We start from the raw sequence: 18192 nt of genomic DNA, 5'->3' as shown, positions 1-18192 counted from the left end.
TTCCTGCTGCACGCCTTAAGCCAGCACATGGAGCCAAGACCTCCCCGTCAGAGTTGTCTGACTCATAATCAGCAGGTGGCTTCACTGTCTCTCTCTGATCCACGGAAAATAAATCTTCCCCAATTATGAAAAGCTGTTCTTGGCAGAAAGAGCAGGAAACTGCCCTTGGTAGTCATCACATAATCTTTTAAAGCAGGTTTATCAAAGTTCGTCTCGTGGAATGCTAGTTTGATGAGTTGTTAACAAGAGTCGCTTGGTAAAAAGTGGGTCTCAGTAGTCAAATCTGTGCTGAGAACAGAACGAGGGTTAAACTGTATTTCAGGTCTCTTAAGGGCAGGACTCCTGAGTCTTTAAGATTCTAATATGTGCTGTGGCTTTAAAGGAAAGGATCTGTTAAAGTTAAAGTGCGTTTCCTAAACTTTGACCTCAGAATCTACCTCCTTCTTTTTCCCATAGAAAACCCTTATGGAATCACTATTCTTAACTTTTTAGAGACAGAATAATAAGCATAGTGAGTATGGGAGATCAAGGGAGATCTCTCTTGATGGCCTTCTTCAGGAGGGACCTGAAGTTAGTGACTGCCAGGATTAGAAGCAGAAGTAGGACATTCCAGGCAGACAGAACATCACTGCCGTGCAGCTGGAACAAACAGTGTATTTGGTAGAACAGCAGGACTCTGGGGCTAAGCATGTTTAGTAAGAATATAAGGTAATAACATTGAGGTGGGAAAGGCCAGATCATGTAGGGTGCTGTGGGGACCTACGGAACATGCCAAGCCTGCCTAGCAGAATCGATGAAGAAAGATCATTCATGGGGATCCAAACCATGGTGGTTCTTCTTCTTTTTTTTTTTTTTAAGTAACATGTAGGGCACCTGGGTGGCGCAGCCAGTGAGTCTCTGAGTTTGGCTCAGGTCATGATCTCGGGGTTTGTGGGTTCAAGCCCTGCATCAGGCTTTGTGTTGTCAGCACAGAGCCCACTTCAGATCCTCTGTCCCTCTGTGTGTGTGTGTGTGTGTGTGTGTGTGTGTGTGTGTGTACACCTCTTCCGCTCTACTTTCTCTCTCTCTCTCTCTCTCTCTCTCAAAGATAAACAACAACAAAAAAAGTTACCTGTGATCTAAAAGGATGAAGTGAATGTGATACGGTAGGGAAAACAGTGGGTAGCCATCATGAAAAGAAGGATCTCTGCACGGCTCATTCAATCTCTTTGAGCCTCAGTTTCCTTCTTTGTTCAGGACAGCAACAGTGCCAGCCTGGCCTCACAGTTGTGAGAATTGAAAGAGAGAGCAGGGAAGGAACTGTACAAAACCACGGAGTGTTGCACAAACACAAGAGGTTGTTATCCTGGACGTTTTCTATTGCAATTACCACTCGTACTGCAAACAGTCCTGCTGACCCTCTATTTTTGGGTTTCTAAAGGAGTTCATAGAGTATGATTGCTGGATTGAGAACACAGGTTACAAATTTGGTGGAGCAGTAGATTGGTAGTAGGAAGATTGCCTTTCCGCAGACTTCAAAGAGCACCTAGGCACGTCCAAAGGCTCCAACTGAGACTCCAGTTGCTCAAGAATGCCACCTGTGTGCTTGAGGGCCTCGCTGATATGCACCTGTGCACATGCACACACACATTGATTTCCAGTGCTGGGGAGGCATGGCTTATCCAGTGTCTCTGTGGGAACTCCTTCTGAAGAGCTCACGACATGTTTGAGCCACTACCTGAAAAACCCCTAAAACCTATTGAAATAGAGGGAGGTTGTTCCTGACCTGTAAGGACAGAGTGAGAAAGCTTGTTCAAGTCTTGTGATTGGGCTCTGCTGTTTAAAAAACCCTCCTCCAAGGGGACCACACTTCTTTTTCCCCTGGCTGTACTGTCATTTAGATGCATAATCTCAGTGTTATTATTTTATTTTTATATTTTTATTTAAAAAATTTTTAATGTTTATTTTTGAGAGAGAGAGCAATAGGGAGAGCACGAGGGAGTGAGGAGAGAGGGGGTATGCAGAGAAAGGAGAACAGAGGATCCGAAGCAGGCTCTGCACTGACAGCAGTGAACCTGATGCAGGACTCGAACTCACGAACCATGAGATCATGACCTGAGCCAAAGTCAGCCGCTTAACCAACTGATCCACCCAGGCGCCCCATAGTTTTATTTTTTAAATGGTATTTAGGGTTGTTTCTTATGTCAAGGCTTTATTTTCCTCTAGTGCAAAACTGCCTCCCACAACACACACAGCTTCCAATCTTCGAGGAAAAGACTAGAGTTTATAAAGAAGCCCCCCTCCCAAAAAAAGCCCCAGATGCGAGATCACCCACTGGTGAGATACTAAAGGCTATGTTTTAGCACAGAGATATGAGCCTCTTACACAGGTTGAGAATGCAGGCAATGGAGGCACACAGTCTGTATCTGGATCTCTGCCTATGATATCACTTACACTCAGTGGGACCTTGGGAGGTCACTTAACTATAGGGCCAATTTCCATGTTTGTGAAATGAAGATAATAATAGTAAACGCTTTGTAGAACTGATGAAAGTATTAAATTATGAGAAGCACTTGCCACATTTTCTAGGACACACGAAGCATTCAAAAAAACCTTGAGGAGTTATTGTGGGTATAGGCTGGTAGGAAGCATTGTAAATTTTATTTCACTACAGTGTCTCTCATCTGACTTCTCTATGGCTAACTCTGGGCCTCTCAGCTAGAGGTGTCCCCTTGGGCACATTTGGCAGTGTCTGGAGAACTTTTGGGTTGTCACAACTAGGGATTGCTACTGACCTCTAGTGAGCTAAGGCCAGGCATGCTGCTAAACATCCCACAATGAACAAGACAGCCCCTCAAAAGGAATCAGCCAGCTCCAAATGACATTTGGTTGAGAAACCCTGGAAACTAAACATTGTAGCATTTATAATCTATTGAAACCATATAACCACATTAGTTACTGGGATCTAGGAAAGTATTTTGCACAATTACCTGAGATCAAAAAAAAAAAAAGGCTAAGATGTGTTCTGATTATAGAAAGAGCACCACTGATTAGCCTCAATAATTTCTGAGAATGTGCAGCATTTCTTCCTGCCATGAGGGGACCATTCATGACAGCATTTCTTACCTGACCGAAATGATTGCTTAAGACCCACTCTACCATGGTCTCTCTGTCACAACCTGTTCTACCGAGATTTTAATTTCTTACCAGTTTAGGGGACCAAAAGATTAGTTTGCTTTAGACACCAGAGACACATCCCAGGTCCTAGAGGCCTCCCTCACTTTCTTAGAATCCCATCTGAAAGAAGACCAAAGTTTTAGACTGTTCCTTATTCTGTGTCTAACGGAGCATCTTAGCCACGCAGGGTAAATGCTAAGCACAGGAAATCTCAGATACCACAAAGCATTATGCAGCCCTCATCTGTATTAAAAATGTTTGCTGGCATCAGTATAGACTTCATCTTGGATTTCTTGGGTGTTTTACTTGTCTTATATTTTGCTTATAGAATATCTTTGTGTTTGGTTTGGTATTCTATTCAGCAAGCATATTGAAATCATAAAATACCAAGGTCTTGAAAGTCCAGACGACCCTCCCCCAAGAATAAAATGTGCAATCAAAATAGCCTGACATGCCTATGGATCCAGAAGTGTGTTCTTAAAGTTCTAAGAATTAGCCTTTCTAATCTCCCTATGCACAAGTCCTTTATCTGTAATCTCCTAAAAACTAATATATAAGTCATTGGCTCAAGATGGTCACAAATTGTATGTGGCATTTAAAAATCATTATTTTAAATGTATGTAAAAATTTTAACACCATTATTACTGTAATCATAATTACGGAAGAATACTCCTCATCAATTTGTCTGCAATAAAGTGATCTTGCTAAACTTTGTGTTCCTTCTTGCCCAGATATACAAACCAATCTCCACACGTGGCTCGCCTGCTTTCTACTGACTGATCGTCTTGTTACATACATGACCTGAAACAGAAGAAAGCGTTAGTGGGCTTAAAATGGTGGTTATTGGGCTGCCTAGGTGGTTCACCCAGTTAAGTGTCCGACTTCAGCTCAGGTCATGATCTCGCAGTTGGTTCTGGGTTCAAGCCCCGCATCAGGCTATTTGCTGACCGCTCAAGGCCTGAAGCCTCTTTGGAATCTCTGCCTCTGTCTCTCTCTCTCTCTCGGCCCCTCCCCTGCTTGTACTCTGTCTCTTTCTTTCTGAAAGGTAAATAAATACTAGAAAAAGAAAAAACAAATCAAAACAGTGGGTCTTAGCCTGAGGTTTACCTGGGGTAGATCTTTAAAATCCTGGGACCCTGACCACATCCCAAACTAATTAGACCAAAATCACTGAGTGTGGGATCCATTCCTCAGAGCTTTATTAATTCCCCGGGTGATTCCAATGAGCAGCCTGGCTGAGAACCAGTGGTTTAAAAGAAAATCTATTAGGATGAGCAGAGGCAAAACACTGAGGTGAAATTTGTGACATTACTGTCTTGATCTCTTTTCAGGTGTTTAGGCATGGAGACCGAAGTCCCATCGAAACCTTTCCTAATGACCCCATCAAGGAATCCTCATGGCCACAAGGATTTGGCCAACTCACTCAGGTTGGTTGGATTTTCAGTTAAAGATTGCTGATAAGTCTTAAGGGAAACCAGACTGTGTGGAGTTAGTAGTATATTGAAGCCATTTAACTACTTTAGTTACTCAGATCTGGGAGAGTACTTTGCACGATTGCTTAGGATCTAAAAAGTCTAAAACGTGTTTTTATTGTGGAAGGAGAGGCACTAATGTTTAACTTTAGTAATTTCTCATTATGACCAGGTCACCCCTAGTGACTGGTAACTGTAGGAAAATTGTGTAAAATTTCCAGTGTGAATTTTTTTTACCCTGTTTGGCTTTATTAAAGCAATAAGAGCTGTGCATGGCCACACAGACAAGTACTTGAACTTAAAGGTGCTGAAGAAGGCCAACAAATACTTGGAAGCCAGCCCCTGGGTTTCTCAGCCTCCACCTGAGGAAGTAGAAACTAATCTTGGAGTCAATAAACTAAATCAGCAGGGTTAGGAAAACAGGATTCCTCTGGAAATGCTCATACCAAATTTGACTTTTTTATCAGCTAGATATACTGGGATTGAGCCTTCCTTGTACGTGGTCAGTTAAACATAGGGAGCCCGAAAGAGCACCAAAGGAGAAGGTGAAGACAAGGAGAGCAAAGACATCTGTAGTCACCAGTCCTGTGCCCACCCCCTTCCCTTGCAAGCGTGGATCGTGCCTCCATTTGGAGCCAGGAGGCCACAGGTGTTGCTCTGTCCCAACCAAAGCTCTGTTTAAATACATTAAGAAAATCTCATAGAATGTTTAGACTCGAATATCCCTAAGCATTCAACTAAACATTTAAACCAGTGGACCCCAGGGCACTTGTGTAGCTCAGTCGGTTAAGCGTCTGATTTCAGCTCAGGCCGTGATCTCATGGTTCATGATTTCGAGTTCCACAGTGGGCTCTGTGCTGACAGTTTAGAGCCTGCTTTGGATTCTATGTCTTCCTCTTTCTCTGCCCCTCCCCTGCTTGCGTCTGTCTCTCAAAAATAAATGTAAAAAAAAAACTTTTTAAAACCAATGGACCTCATTCTTGGCTAAACATTGAAATTATTTGGAGAACTTTAAAAAATATTGATGTCTGTCTGGGCAGTTCTTATTTAATTCATCTAGGGTGTGGCCTGGACATTGGGATTTTTTAGAAACTCCTCCGTTGAGCATTTGACTCTAATGTGCAGCCAAGGCTGAGAATCACTTCCCTAACTCAACCATGTTGCTTCATAGAGGAGAAATCCTACAGAGGCTATTTGAGGTCAGCATCTTTTGGCTCCCAGGTCTGAGCTCCTCCTCCCAGCTTCTGGCTCCTTAAAAGAGGGAACAGTAGCAAAAACTCAGCACTACTTCTTAATACCTGTGACTGGGTGAAGACTCCTGTTTCCTGCTCGCTTTTCCAGTAAGAATATAAAATTCTTTCAGACGGTGGGATCTGCATTCTCCTTCTGGGTGTCTCTTGACCAGCCAACAGATTTGCCTAGAGCAGTGTTTCTCAAGGGCCAAGTGTAAATATATCATCTTGTTAAAATGCAGGTTCTAATATTCTAAGGAAATGAAAACACTAATTCAAAAAGATATTTGTACCTCCATGTTCATTGCAGCATTATTTACAATAGCCAAGACATGGAAACAGCCTAAGTGTCCGTCAACAAATGAATGGATAAACACACACACACACACACACACACACACACACACATGCATATCTATCTATCTATCTATACCCACATATGTATATATAATGGTGTATATTACATATATGGAACGTTTTTTAGCCTTAAATGATTAAATCCTGGTGTTTGGGACAACATGGATATAACTTGAGGGCGTTGTGTTAAGTGATATAAGCCAGACCGAGAAAGACAAATACTGTATATGGAATCTTTAAAAAAATTTTAAAGTCAAATTCATAGAAAAAGGGATCAGATTTGTGGTTACCAGAGGCAGGGGGTAGGGGGAGGGAGGTTGGGGAAAAAGGTGACCAAAAGGTACAAACCTCTAGTTACAAGGTAAATAAGTGCTAGGGATATAATTCACATCATAATGACTATGGATAAAACTGCTCTATGATATATATGAAAGTTGTTAAGGGAGTAGATCCCAAGAGCTCCCATCACAAGAAAAAACAATCTGTTTCTCTTGTTTTTGCTTTCTCTTCTTAATGTATCTATATGAAATGACAGATACTAACTAAATTTATACCAGTGACCATTTCACAATGTATATAAACCAAATCATTATGCTGCATACCTTAAGCTTATACAGTGGTATGTGTCAATTATATCTCAATGACAAATGGGGGGGGAAGGAAAAAATACAGGTTCTCATTCAGCAGGTCTGACATAGGCTAAGAGTCTTCATGTCTAACCTACTCCAAGGTGATACCAATGGTCCTGGTACATGGACACTCTTGAAGTAGCAAGAGTCTAGAGCTCAAATTCCTCCCTTGGCCGGGCACTTCCAATCATCATAACGACAAAGTGATGGCTGTCTAGGTCCCTGGCTCTCAAAGTGTGGTCCCTGGACAAGCAACATCACCATCGCTTAGAAACTCATCAGAAATGTAAATCTTCTGGTTCCCAACGGAACCAGAAACTCTGGGGTTCAATTCTGGGAACCTTTGTCTTAATGAGTCCTCCAGATGATTCTGAGCATGCTAAGTTTGAAATCCCCTGCTCTCTTGGGGCACCTGGGTGGCTCAGTCGGTTAAGCGTCCAACTTCGGCTCAGGTCATGATCTCACGTTTGTGGGTTCGAGCCCCATGTTGGGCTCTGTGCTGACAGCTCAGAGCCTGGAGCCTGCTTCTGATTCTGTGTCTCCCTCTCTCTCTACCCCTCCCCTGCTCATGCTCTGTCTCTCCCTGTCTCAAAAATAAATAAAACATTAAAGAAAGAAATCCCCTGCTCTGGAGAAGATGTCTCTTTCTTCAAAATTCAGCTCTAAATTAATGCAACAGATTAGTTCCAAAGTGTCTGCTTCTTTAGCTACTTGCATCACCCAGGAAACTAGCAAAAATTAAAGCATACATGACTCTTTTCTCACCTCCTTCCTCATCGTAGGGAGGCGGTGATCATCATGGTAGCCAGGGGTACAAACAAATGAACAAGTGGGACCAAGCAGAGCCTTAGTGACCACATCTTCTGACTCCTGAAGCTCTGGTAAAGCTTGGGATTAAAGGCAGACTCGAATGCAGTGTTTCTCAAAGCATGGCACTCTATACTACATGGATCTGAGTCACTCAGGGCACTTGTTGAAACGCAGATTCCAAGGCTACCCCAGGGCCTAATGAGCAGGAACCTCTGGGGGAGATGCTGAGACATCTGCATTCAACAAGCACCCCTAGATAATTTTGCTTCTGATGCACAGTAATGCTTGAGGATCACTGAACTACAGCAACATTCCTCAATGATTATTGGCCATCAGAATCTTAGTAAGCTTGTTAAAAACAGGTTCCTGAGCTCCACCCGCCCCCCCCCCCAAGATTCTGGCTCAGTAGATCAAAGTGAGGCCTAAGAATTGGGTTTCTAACATACTCCCAAGTGATGCTAATACTGCTGATCCCCAGACCACATCTTGGGTAACAGGCTCTAGTTTTTCATGAACCACATAAATACACTGTGCACCCAGAGGTTAAAAGTGATCTTCAGTCGCCCCTGGGTGGCTCACTTGGTCGAGGATCTGACTTTGGCTCAGGTCATGATCTCACAGTTCCTGAGTTCAAAGTACCACATCAGCCTCACTGCTGTCAGGTCAGAGTCCATTTCAGATCCTCTGTCCCCACCCCCCACCTCTCTCTCTCTCTCTCTCTCTCTCTCTCTCTCTCTCTCTCTCTCTCTCTCTCTCTCTCTCTCTCTCTCTCCTCTCTCTCTCTCTGCATGTCCCCTGCTTGAGCTCTCTGTCTCAAAAAATAAACACAACATTAGGAAAAAAGTGATCTTCAGATTCAGCAAATCCAACCTCTTATCGGATGGTTGAATTTCTTCTCCCAAACCTCCCCCAAGTGGTCAACCAGCTCTCTTGAATGTTCTGCCAACAAAGATGAGCCATGATGTTGTACCACACCGGAGAACCATTTATTTAAATCAGATCAATCACCAGCTATTAAGTGTGCAAGTTCTATGTTAAATGCTAATGAAGGTGAATGAATTTTCTCAAGGGGTCATGGCTAAAGATTACAACTCTCTTTTCTTGTTTTCATTTAAAAATATGTTGTTGTTGTTGAACTATTAAAGTGCCCCATTATTTACTTATTTGACACATTCAGTGAGCAGAGATGAGACTCACATATGAGATTCCAGAATTTACTTTCACTGATTTTTACTTTTATTTGTTTCCACAGCTGGGCATGGAGCAGCATTATGAACTTGGACAGTATATGAGGCAAAGATATAGACAGTTTTTGAATGAGTCCTACAGACGTGAACAGGTAAGATGGGGATCCAAGAGTGGGAACATTTTTCCTTGATAGAATGTAACTTAATGGTGTATTTGTGAAAGTGCTTTACCTGTTTTCCAAGGAACTTGTACAAGTCAGAGGTCTTATTTACAAATATACTCCTCTTTATACAAATACATTGTTCCTAAAAAATTGATGAATATGACTCAGTTCAAAAATGTATGGATAACTATTGGCAAATACTTTGGCTTGGCAAGTAGCCACCACTTAATTGATCTCTTTTGTCAATTCAGCCATTGACATACCATCTGGCATTCCCATCATACTGTCTTGTCCACTGTAGATACTGATCATGATGCTGATGTTTTGGTGTGAAGATCCTGGCCTTTCTTGAAAGTACTCTTCACTCCACAGGGAAAAACCCACAGTTCCAATCAGTTGGATTCTCCTTTGATTTTCCCACTCTAGGTTTACATTCAAAGCACGGATGTTGACCGGACTTTGATGAGTGCTATGACGAACCTTGCAGGCCTATTTCCCCCAGAGGGTATGAGCGTCTGGAATCCCAGCCTGCCGTGGCAGCCCATCCCAGTGCACACACTCTCTCTTTCTGAAGATCGGGTCAGTACTCTGGGGTAACCAGGACATCCCATGGGGCCTGTGAGGAGAAAGGCAGGTTGCCCAGTACTTGTGGGCTTGGACATCTGGACCCTGTTTGGTCTGTGCAATCTCGATCCTTTTCTCAATAAAGGGGCAAGGGACAAAGCAGGACACAGAAAGCCCCAGGCAACAGAGCATAGGTAGGAACAGAATCTCAGTTTAGATCTTTATCATCTACTTTGTTTTGCTGCTCTTTCAACAAATGGCAGTTCATCCCTTTCCATCTTCACACACACACGCCCACATGTACACACGGGGTTCCCCTTGTTCTACCTTCAATTCTCAGGCTTTTGGCACCCCAAGTACAGTTCTCTTTCCTCCAGAACATCCTGTGACCTTTCTACCTACAAAATACCCATCCCCATCTGAAACCCTCATTCCTACGTAGGGGGAAAAGAAAGATTTGAGTACATAGTTAGTGACAAGTACTTTATATGTGTCATCATATTTAACTTTTATAACAATCTTGAATAGATGATATTAGTGTTCTCCAGGGAAATACATGCTCAGAGAAATAACTAAGATGGGCTCAGTGCCACAAAGCTGGTAAGCATCACACTGGGAATAGAACCAAGCCTCACTTATTCCAGAGCAGTTTTCTTCCCTGTAAAATAGTGGTTCTCAAAGTTATTGAATTCGAATTACCTGAGAATTTTTTTTTAATCTTGGCATCTAAGACACTCTCTACAACAAATCAGGATCTCTGAGGCTGGGACGTAGATGTAAGTACTTTTAAAATAATCTCCCTAGATGTGTCTAGTGGACAGCCAAGGGTGAGAACCAGTCCCATAACCAAGCGGCCTGAATGAGGCTGTTTGAGAGAGACTCTCAGATTTATTTGTACAGCATTGGTTGAACCAAGAGCTCTTTAACATTTTCAGAGGAATTGCTTTATTTTAATTTTTTTAAGTATTTCTTTTTTTGAGAGACACAGAGCATAAGCAGGGGAAGGGCATAGAGAGAGGGAGACACAGAATCCAAAGCAGCCTCCAGGCTCTGAGCTGTCCGCACAGAGCCCCATTTGGGGCTCAAACTCACAAACCATGAGATCATGACCTGAGCCTAAGTCAGATGCTTAACCGACTGAGCCACCCAGGCACCCCAGGAATTGCTTTATTTTAATAGTATTAAATACATCTCACTAATCTCCCAGATGCATAATTTAAGACTCGATGAAGGAAATCATTGGGGACAGGGAGGTCATCCTGACTCCCTGCAGTCCCATTGTAAGCATCACCAGATTATTTCTCTGTAGTGGGGGCTTGGCACGACTTCTGCACCTGGATCGTTGCCCAAGGACCCCCTGGGGCAGGCTACTATCCTCTGTGCCCTGCCACTACTCCTGCACATGTGACTGAACTGTTGCATGTGATGATGTAAAGATCTCTCCCAAATACTTTGTAGAAATAGCCTGAGCCTGTCAACCTCATTCTAGGTAACTCTACTTTAGCCAGTTGTTCTGATGTTTCCTGAAAAGACAGGATGGTTTCTTTGTACCTCTTTCCTTCAACAGAATCAGGAGCGAAATATTATGATGATCAGTTCTTAGGAGTTTCTGAATATTTTCTTCCAAGAAAAAAAATCACCTTTGCCACAGCCTTTTCTGCATAGATAGACACTGGACAGGAGCAACAAATTTAGCCAGTGCAGACTACAGCAGCTGTTTACCCATTAATCTTGTTAGTAAATAAATTATGTAGTAAAGAGAATATAGGAGCTATTAGAAGAGGAAAAGAGAAATGAGGAGAGTGAGGGAGAAAGAAGCAAGCGAGATTAGCATGGCTTCCAGCTACACGCTCACTAAGATGAAAACAGTTCTAACATCAGTGAAGAAATCTGACAAAATCAATCAACACACAATTATTTCAGGGCTGTGTTAAGTGCTAGAGAAAAATATAAGGCCAGGTTCCTTCCCTACTTTATCATCCACTTGATGACAAAGGACTTACATGTGTGACATGTGCAGACCACAGTACAAAGTGGTGGGTTGATGGTCCGAGTACCCGCTGCCTGTGCCGGGGGAGCCCAGGGCATCACGCACATGGAGCTGCCACAGGGCAGCCCATGATGACAGAGTCTTCACCCCACACCTTGGAGAAAGGAAGGAAAAGGAGAAGGAAGCAGCCCCAAAATTGGGCAGTGGGTGAATACACAGAGGGCTGGCCCTCCTGTGTCCAGAGTTCATATTTAGAAAGAATGAAAAATATCTGGATAACTATACTGGGGACAGGTTTCAGAATCTAAATTTAATAGCTAGGAGGAATCTTGGGACTAAGTGGCAGTGTGATATAGAAGGACTGCATTTGGGGGCGCCTGGGTGGCTCCATCAGTTAAGTGTCTGATTCTTGGTTTCAGCTCAGGTTGTGATCTCATGTGCTAACAGCATGGAGCCTGTTTGTTATCCTCTCTCTCTCTGTCTCTCTCCACCCCTCCCCAAAATAAATAAATAAATTAAAAAAAAAGAGGGCTGCATCTAAAGCTGGAGAAGCCTACATCTGAGAGCCAACTACCATTTCAGACACTCCCCTGCACCAGGGTCCTTTTCTGTGACATGGGAACAACAGCACCCACCTACTTCCTGATGATTTGTGAAAACCCAGTTGGTTAAGACACAAAAGAGATTTTGTTAATTGCAAAATACTGGTCAAATGGTTAGGTGATTATCCCACTTATTTTCAGCCTCTTTCAATATGTAGGATGAGAAAACTAAAGACTCGGAAGGTTGGGTACTTCCCTGAAACCTAGGCCTTTAAATGGACAGTCATATCCCTTTTCCCTCCATAGCATCATTTGTTCTATGGAGAAATTGGAAAGTCATGCAAGGAAATGGGGATGTAAAGCAGCAGACAGAAAAGAAACCTGTGCACATTTATTCTTCGGTACCATGTGTACATGATGAGGGGTGCTCTGAGGCATCTGACCGTGGTCGGGAAGGAAAGGATACTGGAACGTTTGAGGCTCTGGGGGGAAGCAATTCAGAAAAGGGGAAATGAAGGTCTGAAATTAGATGCTGAAAACATTAGAGGAAGGAAAGCAACTTAAGACAAATGAGACATAGAGTCAGGAAGCAACTTACTAAGAAAAAAGTTTTCTGAGTAGCTACTCCTATGCCAGGCTCTGTTCTAGGCATTGCCAACACAGCAGTGAATAGGAGAGACAAGATCCTGGCTGCCCTTGAGTTTGTATTTTATAGTAAATAGATGATAAAGAAGTAAAAAATAGTAATGATTTCATATGATGATGAGTTCCTCAACAGAAATAAAGCAAGAAAGAATGGCTAGAAGAGGCTGGGGAGAGTCACTAGGGGCACAGTCTCGGGGGGGGGGGGGGATGGTCTGCAGCGCCCCCAAGCCTGTGAGCTCAGGGGACAGCAAGGAAGTCCACAGTGTTGCTGGAGAGGAGTGGGGAAGGGGGCACTAACAGGAAAGCAGAGCAGAAAGATCTCTAGAGTTAGCTGAGTTTGGATTTTATTCCAAGTAAGATAAAAGCCAGTGAAGGTTATAAACTACAGAACGGTGTGATCTGATTGATGCTTTGGAAAGATTTGTGTTTATAAAAATAAAATTTGAGGGATGCCTGGGTGGCTCAGTCAGTTAAGTGTCTGACTCTTGGTTTGGGCTCAGGTCATGATCTCACGGTTTCATGAGTTTAAGCCCTACATTGGGCTCCGCACTGTCACTGCAGAGCCTGCTTAGGATTCTCTCTCTCTCTTCCTCTCTCTCTGCCCCTCCCCTGCTCATGCTGTCTCTGTCTCTCTCAAAAATAAATCAACATACATACATACATACATACATACATACATACATAAAATGTGAAACGGATTAGGGTGCCTGCGGTGTGGAGAATGAATTGTGAAGGCAGGAAGAGTAGATGCCGACTGACCAAGTAGGAGGCTCTGGTGTTAGTTGGAACACAGGCTGTGGTAGTTTGGACTGGGAGGGAACAATGAACAAGATGAAGAGGGGTCTCTTTTGGGTATATTTTGAAAGTACACAAACAAACTGAATAGTCTATGAAATAAGATGATAAATTTTGCCATTGCAAAAGTCGAGAAATTACAAAAGTGAAGCGGGTAAAAATGAAGTTGAGTTCAGTTTTGTGCATGTTTAACTTAAGGAGAAAGAAACATCCAAGTAGTGATGTGCACTGAGGGCTGGAAATACAAGACTAGCCACAAATGAAAAGTCAGAGCAGCAAAATAAGCTGAAGAGTCACTGACCTGTAGATTATAGTTAAGACTACAAAAGATTGTCGAATTTAAATTCATCCCTTTGTCCTCACAATGGGTTTTCAAATATATTTTTTATATATTTAATATATGCCCTAATTTTCACAGCCTGCAAATTTGCAAGATTCCAAGTCAATGAATGGCTAATCAATCTCTTAAGATTCTTTCCAGAAACTGTTATTCATTTCCCTATACTCAGGTGCATGTTAGGGGCGGGGGGGGGGGGGCGGGGTGGAAAATGCATGTGCAATTTATGCTAGAAATGAAAGAGGTCCAGTAGGAAGCAAGATCATGGGTATATCATATCAACATGGAAAACCAGAAAGTGTGGCTCTTACCAATGACTTAGTCCTACTTAGGCAAATTCATGAAAGAAAAAGCTTTTCAGTTCTGGGTACATATCCTACTCTTTAAGGTCTACAGACCATTTATCTCTTTTTCTTCAATTTTAGAATTTCCATCCAGCTCAAAACACAGTTGAATATTTTATTCAGTTAGCTTTGTACCTAATGTGGCTTTAAATACGGCTACCACCTCTTTAGTGAAAAGTTCTTCTAACAAAGAATTTATGATTTTTCTTTTGTCTGCAGTTGCTATACCTGCCTTTTGCAGACTGCCCTCGTTATAAAGAACTTCAGGATGAGACTCTCAAATCGGAAGAATTCCAGAAGAGACTGCATCCTTATAAGGTTAAAAATGGCGTTACTTTATGGTGTTCAGGAGTATGGGGGCCAAAGACAAAGGGTGAAACTCCAGCTTCTGAAAAGTGTGGGAGGAATATGTCTGCCAGTGGCTGTTTAGAGCAATGGGTTAAAATGTTTAATGAGGGTCAGTCATCACCATCTGGTCCACTTCCCTGTGTGAGACCATAAGCTAGTAAGAAAGCCAGTCCCTTTCTAATCCTATACCCACGTGCCTGAAGGAACCAGACAAAAGTGCGTGGCTAGGTCAGAAAAAATGCAAATCTAAAGTGATTTGCCTTACTGAGGTTGAGGGCCTGAGACCATTTATCTTCATACGTAAAGGATAGTCTTTTTTATTTTATGTTTCCACTTTGCAAAATACCCCTTTGTAAGACTATACAAAAGGTAGACATAATGCATCATACTTCTAAATATAAAATTTTGGGGGTGCCTGGGTTGCTCAGTTGTTTAAGCATCTGACTTCAGCTCGTGTCATGATCTCATGGTTTGTGGGTTCAAGCCCTGTGTCGAGCTCTGTGCTGACAGCTCATAACCTGGAGCCTGCTTCAGATTCTGTGTCTCCCTCATTCTCTGCTCCCTCCCCCACTCATGCTCTGTCTCTCAAAAATAAGTGTTTAAAAACATTTTTTAAGAAATAATATTTTGAATCTCTGATACATTAAATATAATGGAAAGTCTCTTAATGACCCCACAGGTAATTGCTGGCAGTATTTTCTTAATAAAGTCTTGCAGTTTCTTTATGTTTATGCAAATAAATATGAATATATTCTGTTATTTCCTCTTTGCTACACAAAAGTGGTGTACTATATTCACAAGGTTGGACACTTTGGGGTTTTTTTCAATTAACAATAGATCTTAGAAATATTTTTCTATTTGTACATAAAGAGTTTCCTCATTTTTTTATAACTGCATTTGAATTCAGGGACCTCCCATACTTTCTTAACTGGTTCATATTGATGGACAAATGAGTCATTTCCAATCATTTACAAACAGTTCATATGAGTATCTTGTGCATCTAAATAATTTTGCTAGTATATCTGTGGATTAATATCCCAGAAGTAGAAATTCTGGGGCAGTTGGAAATATTATCAAATAATTCTCCCAAAGAGATTATACTAATGTCTGCCCCTATCAACAATGCACAAGATTGCCTGTTCTTCTATAGCCTCGCCAACAGTGTGTAGACATCTATGTGGATATTTGCCAATCTATGTAAAAAAAAATGTTACCGTTAGAAGGATCCCCTCTAAAGTCAGGAACAAGACAAGGAAGCCCAGTACCATCACCATTAGAGAGCACTGTGCTATGTAGTACTTTTCTCTTATGCCAAGTGAGCTTTGGATCTTTATCTAGTTAAATGGCTTTTGTATTCCCTGTTGTCTTCCTATTCTTTTACCATTTATCCTTTGGGTTATTGGTTTTCTCTCTTCTATAAATTTTGGGAGCTTTCTCTCTGTATTTTGACATTTTTCCCTGTGCCATAAATGGCATTATTTCTATTGTTTGCCTATTGACATTGTGTACAGTGTTTCTGCCATGGTATAGTCTTAAGGTGCTGATGCATTCATATACGGTTTGTATAGTTGCATTTCATAGTTAGAAAAGCTTTTCCCAGTCCTAGGTAATAAAGGAAGTCTTCAATGTTTCCGTCTAATTCCATTATATCTTTATGTTTACATTTACATAGTGGACCCATTTATAGTTTATGCTGGTGTTAGCTGCGAAATTTGTATCCTGCTTAAGTTTTCCCATATTTCCCTAGTCGCCCCGTCACTATTTATTGAATAGTTTCTCTTTTTTCCACCTTTTTCCTATTGTATATATTAAAATTCCCCAATGTATGTGGGCTGTAGCTGGAATTTTTGTTCAATTATTTTTACATTTTAGCCAAAACTATGCTGTTATACTTAGTAACAGGTATACACACTTCAATATCTAAACAGCTTTCACTCTTCATTCTCTACTTTTCTAATTTTTCATGACTGTGTTTTTATTTTCTTTGTGAACTTTCGAGTCCATTTGTCTGTGTTCCAAAACCACTTTTTTTTCACTTTTTAGTGTTTTTATTGGAATCAGATTAAATTGATATGTTTACTCAGAGGATTTGCAACTCTATGATATGAATCTTCCTTTCTAAGAATATGATACATTTTCCTATTCTTATCTTCAAGAATTTTTTCTCAAGTTTATTTATTTTGAGAGAGAGCGCATGCACGGGAAGAGCATGCAGCAATGAGAGAGTGAGAATCCCAAGCAGGCTCTGCACTGTCAGCGTGAAGAGCCCGATGTAGTTTCAAACTCAAGAACTCGTGAAATCATGACCTGGGCCAAAATCAAGAGTTGGACGCTTAACCAACCAAGTCACCCAGATCCCCCTTATCTTTAAGAATTTTTCAAGGTTTTCTTCATATAAGTTTCTACATATATTGTTAAGTTTGCTCCAGGCTTATAACATCTGCAAATAAATATAGCTTACCTCTTTTTTTCCCAATATTTATTTATACCTCTGATTTGTTTTGCATATTTGCACTGGCCAATACTTATAGTGAAGTATGACATAATAGTATTGGCAGGGGACATCCTTGTCTTATTTTTTTTTTATGTCAGAAGTGTCTTTCTATTATGCATGTTGGCTTTAGGACCAAATAAAGATATTTGTATCAAGTTAAGGAACTAGCTAACTTTCCTATTTTCTTTTTTTTATTTTTAATTTTTAAAATTTATTTATTTTTAGTTTATTTTTGAGAGACAGAGAGAGACAGCACGAGCAGGGGTGGGTCAGAGAGAGTGGGAGATACAGAATCCGAAGCAGACTCCAGGCTCTGAGCTAGCTGTCAGCACAGAGCCCGATGCGGGGCTCGAACCCACGAACCGTGAGATCATGACCTGAGCCAAAGCTGGTTGCTCAACTGACTGAGTCACCCAGGCGCCCCTCAAGGGGAGATCTTTAATAATTTATTTTAAGAGTATCTGTTTGGGTTAATACTGACAAATTACATTTTCCTAGAAAATGTATCCATCAAACAGTATCTTTCAAAAGGATTCCCAGAAATTACTGCCAACTGCCTCAGGCTGGTAGCTGAATAGTGGGTGCCATTATCATGACAATTCAAGAAAAATACAGAATCTAGAGAAATGTGTGCATCCCTCCCAAACTTCCCATTGACAGCCGACTATCAGGGCCAGTTTCTGATGTATATCCCGAGGCGTGTTGGCCTAACACCTGCTTCCCCTTCTCACCTTGACCAGTCATCTATATGTGAGTTACACTTCATCTATTTCCAAAGAAACATTTGAGGTAGTATACTTGGTCTGGTTCCAAGACAAACCAGGAAGCCAGAATGTGTCCACATTTTAATGTAATCATTAAAAGTAATCAATTAGTGTTTGTAAAATTGTTTGGGTTTGTATTACCACAGCCAATATTCCCAGTCCACCTTCATGTGAAGAACAGCACAGTTCTCAGTGGGGACAAATTTGCCTCACAGGGAACATTGGGAATGTTTAGAGACACTTTGGGTTGTCACAGCTGAGGGATCGAGGATGAGGCTATTCATATGGTAGGTAGAGGCCAGAGAGACAGCTAAATGTCCTACAAAACATAGGGCCCTCCCTACACCAAAATTATCTAACCC

At 41.6% G+C, this 18192-nt stretch overlaps 1 protein-coding gene across 1 annotated transcript in view; it reads left to right on the top strand.

The window, feature by feature from the left end:
• ACPP (acid phosphatase, prostate) overlaps positions 1-18192 on the top strand; it is a 45232-nt gene that overhangs the window by 1473 nt on the left and 25567 nt on the right. The window contains exons 2-5 of the mRNA XM_029940288.1: positions 4488-4583; positions 8909-8995; positions 9434-9586; positions 14444-14542. Of these exons, the coding sequence (XP_029796148.1) occupies positions 4488-4583; positions 8909-8995; positions 9434-9586; positions 14444-14542 (435 nt within the window). The remainder of the gene's footprint in view (positions 1-4487; positions 4584-8908; positions 8996-9433; positions 9587-14443; positions 14543-18192) is intronic.

This window comes from Suricata suricatta, chromosome 5 (genome assembly GCF_006229205.1).
Source record: "Suricata suricatta isolate VVHF042 chromosome 5, meerkat_22Aug2017_6uvM2_HiC, whole genome shotgun sequence".
NCBI lineage: Eukaryota > Metazoa > Chordata > Mammalia > Carnivora > Herpestidae > Suricata > Suricata suricatta.
Note: the sequence above shows the minus strand (reverse complement) of the source record. Positions and strands in the feature narration are given on the sequence as shown.